The sequence below is a fragment of the Trachemys scripta genome, chromosome 8, assembly GCF_013100865.1.
Source record: "Trachemys scripta elegans isolate TJP31775 chromosome 8, CAS_Tse_1.0, whole genome shotgun sequence".
Classification (NCBI taxonomy): domain Eukaryota; kingdom Metazoa; phylum Chordata; order Testudines; family Emydidae; genus Trachemys; species Trachemys scripta.
Window position 1 is genome coordinate 63,972,092 of NC_048305.1, and position 8,312 is coordinate 63,980,403.

Here is an 8,312-nt window from a genome sequence, read left to right on the forward strand (position 1 = left end):
GAACCGCATCCCTCTGATGGTTAGAAACTTTCCTCTAATGTTCAGCCTGAATTTGTTCATGGCCAGATTTACATCCACTACTTCTTGTCCCATCATTGTCATATAACTTAAATAGCTCTTCACCATCCCTGGGAATTACCCCCATAATGAATTGATAGAGAGCAACCATATCCCCCTCTGACCTCTTTTTGTGAAACTAAACAAACCAAACTCTTCCAGTCTTTTCTCATAAGATAGACCCTCCATTCCCCTGATCATCCTAGTAGCTTTTCTCGACACCTGTTTCAGTTTAAATTAGTCTTTCTTGAACGTGGGTGATCAGAATTGTACACAGTAATCCAAGTGAGGTCTTACATTTTATTCCTACTGGAAATGCTTTACTGTGTACATTTTAAGATCACATTTGCCATTTTCACAGCTGCATCACATTGGTGGCTCATCATCATCCTGTGATAAATCTACACAGTAGGTCTTTATTCTCCTTTGTTGCTTCCAACTGATGTGAGCCCCCAGGTTGTAGCAGAAATTCTTATTACTAGACCCTATGTGCATGACCTTGCACTTTGTACTATTGAATTTTATCCCATTTCTGTCACTCCAGTCTTCAAGGTCATCCAAGTCTTCCTGTATAATGTTCCTATCCTCCTCTGTATTGATGATGCCTCCCAACTTGGTATCATCAGCAAATTTCATTAGCACTCTTGACTTTTTGTACCAAAGTCATTAATCAAAATATTGAATAATATTAGTTGCCAGATGGAGCCATGAGGAGCTCCACTAGTAACCTCCCTCCAGTCCACTAATTCACCTTTCAGAATAACCCATTACCTTCTCCCCTTTAGCCAGTTTCTTATCCACTTTGCAATACTTGTACTAATCCCCATCTTCCCTAATTTAACTAATTTCTCCTGAGGCACTGTGTCAAAATGCTTTATCGAAGTCCACGTATATTAGATCTACTGCACTTCCCTTCTCTAAAAAATCAGTTATTTTCTCAATGAAGGAACTCAATTTCTTGCATTTATTTTTGCTATGCCCCTGTGAAGTAGGGAAGTCCCAATATCCCCATGCTTCAGATGGGGGACTGAAGCACAGAGATACTGGCCTCAGCTCACATAAGAAGTCTGTGCCAGAGTAAGGATGTGAATCCAAGGGCTAGTCTACACTGACAACGCTAAAGTGCTGCCGCGCCAGCGCTGTCAAGGCAGTGCTTTAACATGCCTTGTGTGGTCATGGTGCAGCGCCGGGAGAGAGCTCTCCTGGCGCTCTAAAAATCCACCTCAGCGAGGGGTGTAGCTCCCAGCACTGGCACTTTACAGCGCTGCAACTTGCTGCACTCGGGGGAGTGTTTTTTTCACACCCCTGAGCAAGAAAGTTGCAACATTGTTAATTGCCAGTGTAGACAAGCCCCAAGTCTCCCAAGACCTAGGCTACCACACTAAGCACTGGATCATCCTTCCTCTGTGGAATCTTAATTCAGCCTCCTTGGGATACCGTCATTAGTAATATGATGACATCCCATCCATTCTGTGTACTGAATGAGGTAGGGGTCATATGAAAAAAACACAGCTGTCAATTAATCACAGTTAACTCACGCGATTAACACAAAAAATTAATTGTGATTAAAAAAATTATCTTGATTAATTGCCATTTTAATTGCACTATTAAACAATAGAAATACCAAATCATCATCATCACTTTTTCTGTAACATATTTTGTTTTTTACGGGGCAGGGTTGTTAGCCCTGGGCCTAACCCCGAACTTGGAGGACCAGGGTGTCTGTTTTGTCTGGCCTCTCCCCCACAAACTAATCCGGCATGGTTGAACCTACCAGGAGCAAAAAGCCCCCCGCTGACACACACACTGGGGATTGTTAAAGCACGCAACCTGTCCCACCATGACAAGGCATGGATACCATAGGACAGAGAATACTAATTGAAATGTACTAAATATTTTTGGATGTTTTTCTCCATTTTGAAATACATTGATTTCAATTACAACACAGTGTACAAAGTTGACAGTGCTTACTTTATATATTTTCACTGTATAAAATGGCAAATAGTATTTTTCAATTCACCTCATACAAGTACTGTAGTGCAATCTCTTTATCGTGTACATGCCACTTACAAATATAGAGTTTTTTTGTTACATAACTGCACTCAAAAACAAAACAATGTAAAACTTTAGCACCTACAAGTCCACTCAGTCCTACTTCTTGTTCAGCCAATCGCTAAGACAAACAAATTTGTTTACATTTACAGGAGATAATGCTGCCCACTTCTTATTTATAATGTCACCTGAAAATGAGAATAGGCATTTGTATGGCACTTTTGTAGCCAGCATTGCAAGGTATTTATGTGCCAGTTAGGCTAAATGTTCATACGCCCCTTCATGCTTCGGCCACCATTCCAGAGGACATGCTTCCATGCTGATGAAGCTCGTTAAAAAAATAATGCATTAATTAAATTTGTGACTGAACTCCTTGGGGGAGGATTGCACGTCTCCTACTCTGCTTTACCCACATTCTACCATATATTTCATGTCATAGCATTCTCAGATGATGTCCCAGGACATGTTGTTCGTTTTAAGAACTTTCACTTCAGATTTGATAAAACACAAATAAGGTACCAATTTGAGATTTCTAAAGAGAGCTAGATCACTCAACCCAAGGTTTAAGAATCTGAAGAGCCTTCCAAAATCTGAGAGGGACTAGGTGTAGAGCATGTTATAGATGTCTTAAAAGAGCAACATTCTGATGCGGAAGTCACAGAAACCAACCCACCAAAAAAGAAAATCAGCCTTCTGCGGGTGGCATCTGACTCAAATGATGAAAATTAACATGCATCGGTCCGCTCTGCTTTGGATCGTTATCGATCAGAACCTGTTATCATCATGGACGCATGTCCTCTGGAATGGTGGTTGAATCATGAAGGGACAAATGAATTTGTAGTGCATCTGGCACATAATTATCTTGCGACACCGGCTACAACAGTGCCATGTGAACACCTGTTCTCACTTTCAGGTGATATTGTAAACAAGAAGCGGCAGCATTAAGTCTTGCAAATGTAAACAAACTTGTTTGTCTGAGTGATTGGCTGAACAAGAAGTAGGACTGAGTGGACTTGTAGGTGCTAAAATTACACATGCTTTTATTTTTTAATGGAGTTATTTTTGGACATAATTCTACATTTGTAAGTTGAACTTTCATGATAGAGATTGCACTATAGTACTTATATTTGGTGAATTGAAAAATACTTTTCTTTTTTTTTTACAGTGCAAATATTTGTAATGAAAAATAATAATATACAGTGAACACTGTACACTTTGTATTCTGTAGTTGTCACTGAAATCAATATATTTGAAAATGTAGAAAACATACAAAAATATTTAAATTGTATTCAATTATTGTTTAACGGTGCAATTAATCACACAATTAATTGTGATTACGTTTTTTTATCACATGATTAATCGTGATTAATTTTTTAATCGCTTTAACAGCTCTAAAAAAAATACTCTGCGCTTATGTAATTAAAGACGGTATCATAATACAAACACACAAGGAGGCTGAATTAAAGTTGCATATGCAACAGGCATCTTTAGTTCTGGCATTTATTAACTCTTGAGTACTTGACTTCTGCAATCTGTATATTCCTTTTACACTTGTTTTGTATGTGTGCATGTGTGTGTGTGTATTTCTGATGGATCTCAGTTTTCGATAAAGGTCAGCTAAAGAGTAGGATTCTTTTTTCCCCAGAGGCCACACTACAGAGTAAACTATGTGAATCCTTACACACTCTCCCTCCTTAACAAAAGTGGAGCCTCTGGTACTGCCCCTCTCCCAGCCATCTATGTCCTGTTTCCTCCTATCTCTCTTAACTGTCATGCATGGGGGACCCTGCATAGCTCAGCTCTGTGCCACAATAGACAATGTGCATCTCCTGTATGGCTGCCACACAACATACTCTTGCACCTCCTGCCATTTGCTCGGTGGAATGACCCTGGTTTCACCACTCAGGAAATAGGCTGGATTAGAGCCTTGAGCAGTTTATAGCATCTGAGTTAACTAGAAAAATAATTTCAATTACAATAACAGTTTCTTTACTTTATGATGGTGTGTTTATGCTCTTGTTCTGGAGCAGGAAGAAGAACTGCTCACAATGAGAGGCCATTACAAAATGTCTTATTTTAAACCCACAGTTGTACTTCATTAACTATAATGCAGTTCTCTGAGTCAATGCAATATGATTATGATGCTAACTAAATGCTGAGAATAGCTAATAAGGATCTATGGACTGCACATGTTTTTATCTATTAACTGTTCTGGTTTGTAATGAACTTTTATATTTACCATTATTTGAATCAAGAGATCTAACTGAAATATCTTTTGCTAAAGAAAGAAAATGCCCACCTCCACCTCAGCTCCCGGGTGCCATCAAGATCACAGAGACACGAAACTACGAGAATGGTGAAAAAATAGCTTTTACGTGCCTAAAAGGTTTTGAACACCAAGGAGTGAAAGAAATAATGTGTGAAAACGGGAAGTGGCAATCACCACCGCACTGTGTTGGTCAGTATGGGGCTTTATTTATATTTCTTTAGGTTCATCAGTCAGAGGAAATGTACAAACAATATCAGTAACGGGACAACTGCCATGTCACTGTTTGCCCCTTACACATTGTGGTAGTTAGTGTTCACGTATTTTGTTAAGAACCAATTGTTCGGTGCAGAAAAGTGTTTAAAAATAAAATGCACAAAGTAATCAGACCTGTAATACTGGACTAATGGGTTAAAGGATTTGAATCGTATGCAGTGTGTTAATGGGTTAAAAATGAACTAGAGTCTGAAAAATGAATATAGTCATGTCAAAAAGTACAATCTGACATCAGAACCTAATCATTTTTTATCCTACCACTAAGGGTGAAAGAAGGGAGTATTAAGGGAGAAAAGGTTCAAAGCACAGATGGGACTCTCAATGTTTATTTAATAAAATTAAATGCTGTGAAAAAACATATACAAATGTTTTGTGTGTGTGTATACTAAACCTCATATACATACACACAATATTTATAATTTAAGGTTGCAAAATCAAGCATTCAAAAATGAGGAAAAGCCATAATTAAAGCTGGCTGTGCAACCTTAATTTAATGTTAATTTTAATGACATGAGCACACACAATTTTTTCCCACAGGATCTCTGCCTCATCCTGTGCGAAGGATAGTTGCTCACCTAATGAGCAGCCAATATTTTGTTTCATCCTCATTATTCAATATGGGGCCTAGTGTTTATTTACTACTCAATCCCTGCTCGGAGTGCACAATTTTATATTTCCTCCTCGGCTTTTATGTGGTACTTAACACTATATGAGCTGAGTGCTTTGCAAATCTGAATTAATTTATTTTCACAACACCCCTCTGAATTGTTTTGTGTATATGTGAGTGTATGTATAGCAGGAATTATGAAGATATAACTAGTGATTAGATAATTAAGGCTGTGAATTAATTTTTGCAATTTAAACTAGTTTAAAATTCCTCTATTTCAAAATTTAATTATTTAATTTAACCACAACATTTAATACAGTGGTTCTTCAGAGGAAATTTTTTTTTATTTATTATTTTATTTTATTTTTTGGTGGGGAGGGGGAAAATATTTACTAACTTTTAGAGTGGGAACTTTTATATAATTTATTCTTTCTTTCAAAATTGTCCATGAGATTCTAAGCATCTTTTCAGGTCCCTGCAGCTAAAGGCTCCCAGTCCCTTCAAATTTCAAACCAGATGCACAATCTCAGAACATCAGGCATATGTCAGTTTTCAGGGTTTTGTTTTTTTTTACTTGAAAAGTTATTATTTTATTCCTCACAAATTAAAGTAATTTTGTGGGCTGGAAGGAACTGAGCAGACCAAGCAGCTAATGCCATTCTCCAGCACAGCCTTCCTGAGCTCACTAGCCTTCCTGCTTTCTTTCAAAAACTCTTCTTGAGATTTCTTTTTCTCTTGAAAATTTGAATATTCTGAAGCCCCATGGACCTCCCTACTCTTTCTTTTCATCCTGTTATTTCTTTTCTGTGTATCTTAGGGACAAATGGTGCTTCTCCTGGTAACCAGCAGAACTTTAAAATTATTTCTAAAAATATTTTAACTGGCCAAAAATATAACTCCGTTCAAGCTAACATAGAAAGCCATACAGATGTGGGTTTCAGATAACATTACTGTACATTAGAGTCAAAACCAATGCTTCTAATGCAAGCTATGTTTGCATATTAGTTTATAATTCATTGTTCATTGCTTCTTTGTAACACACACTATCTGCTTTAGAAGTAGAGTTGCAATAGATCCCATCCATTTTCTCTTAGTAAATCAGATTCAGATTCTCATCAGAATCTAACTGATTTTACTATATAATTCAGTTTTAGAGTGGCCCTTGCTGTCTGATAATGATCTCCTGACTAGATACTTTAAAACAAAGAAATTTGAAGAATCAAAAATAGATCTAGCTTCTTCATAATATTATATTGACACCATTTTCCGTTTGTGCAACCCATTCAGATTTATACTCCAGGATCAGATACAATCCCTAGCAGAACTCTCTGAGAAAAAATTGAATTTCTTCCTTCCCCATCCTGATTGATAATCAAACAGAATTTTGAATGGATTTAAGTGTCCCTCTCTTGTTAAACCCAATATAACTATCTAAATCCCATGTAATATGTTAATTCAGGAATACTTGGCAAACTCAACATAATTCACTGATACCAAACAAGTGCACTCGGAATGACATGACTGAAATCTCTCATTCATCTAGAGTAACCTTAGGAGTAAAAGGTCTTTTGGCCCCCATATGAACATACCTACCTATTTCATCAGGGCTTAAGAGAGATCTAGGGTTTTTGATCCTCCTCATGCAGAGGTTGCATCTACACTACAATGTTTTATAGCTCTCTCCCAGGATAAGTGCAGTTCCAGCAATTGAGCCTCCTCTAGTGTAGACCGGACTCTAGTATTTTTAGCATCAAATCATGAAACCCTTTACGTTACCATGCACTGTTGCAATTTCACTTGTTCTGGAAAATGAGTATAAAAACTTTAGTGTAGACAAAGCATTAGAGACTTCCTTTCATTTCTGAACTCCAACAACAAAATGACATGACACCACATACACTTCACTGTTTGTAATGAATTAACCATGTTTAATAGACTATACGCATTTAATGCACCCCTGCAGTATGATCTAGAATCCAGCTATTATTTGGGGCTTGAGGCAATGGGAAATCATGTTTAGGGTAGGTTAATCTAGAATGTTCCCCAGCCTTAAAAAATCACCACAATTTATTTTCACTGCAGTTCACTGTTACTTTCTCTTTCAGTTTTAGACTATATGTGCATATGACATACTAATTTTATTTTTTTCCAAAACAGAAGAAAAATTATGTTTCCAGCCACCTTCCATAGCAAATGGTGAGATTCTCAGTCTAGAAAATCAGAACTTAAGACAGGAGCAATCAGGACCAGTGACGTATCGGAATGGTACCATGTTAACGTACAGTTGTAACCCTGGCTTCATGTTACGTGGACCACCTGAGATAATTTGTAAGACTGGAAAATGGACCTCAGCTCCTACATGTGTTGGTAATTACATTGTGTAGAATTTTCAAAAGCAGTTCATTTAGTGGAGCGGACAATAAGTTTCAACTGGAGGCTAAATTATAGGAAAGAAAGATTATGGGAGGTGGAGCCAGCAGCAACAAGGGCCGGGTTCAGTGGGGTCCTTTTCAACAATACAACACAAAACCGGCTTGAGCTCCACCCAGCGACCTGGAACAATTACACATCACCAGTGATGAGATCCCAAAATCCTAAGAACCGGTTCCCTACCGGGTCCCCGGTGGCACTTTGCTGGCGGAGGGGTTGCACTCACTCCGGGTGAAGGACCTCTCTCCAAAATGCCGCCGAAAACCCGGAACGAGTGAGGAATCCTCCTCCCCGCTGCCGAAGTGCCGCCGAAGACCCAGTAGGGAACCACGCGGTGAGTACAAGCCCCACATGCCTGTCTTCACCCCCACCCACGTCCTGCCCCCGACTGCCCCCCTCAGAACCCGCAACCCATCAATGCCCCCCGCTTCTTGTCTCCTGAACACCCCCTCCCGAGACCCCTCCACCCTAACTTCCCCCCAGGACCCCATCCCCTACCCAACTTGCCCCGCTTCCTGTCCCCTGACTGCCCCTACCCCATCCACCACCACCCCGACAGACCCCTGGAACTCCCACGCCTACCCAACCCCCCCCCCCGTTCCCATCCCCTGACTGTCCCCCAAG

The 8,312-nt window shown here is 39.2% G+C and overlaps 1 protein-coding gene across 2 annotated transcripts in view; it reads left to right on the forward strand.

Annotated features, from left to right (window-relative positions):
- CFH (complement factor H) overlaps window positions 1-8,312 on the forward strand; it is a 104,058-nt gene that overhangs the window by 67,058 nt on the left and 28,688 nt on the right. For both annotated transcript variants that reach the window (XM_034779201.1, XM_034779200.1), the window contains 2 exons: window positions 4,394-4,567; window positions 7,416-7,625. In XM_034779201.1, coding sequence (XP_034635092.1) covers window positions 4,394-4,567; window positions 7,416-7,625 — 384 coding nt within the window. The remainder of the gene's footprint in view (window positions 1-4,393; window positions 4,568-7,415; window positions 7,626-8,312) is intronic.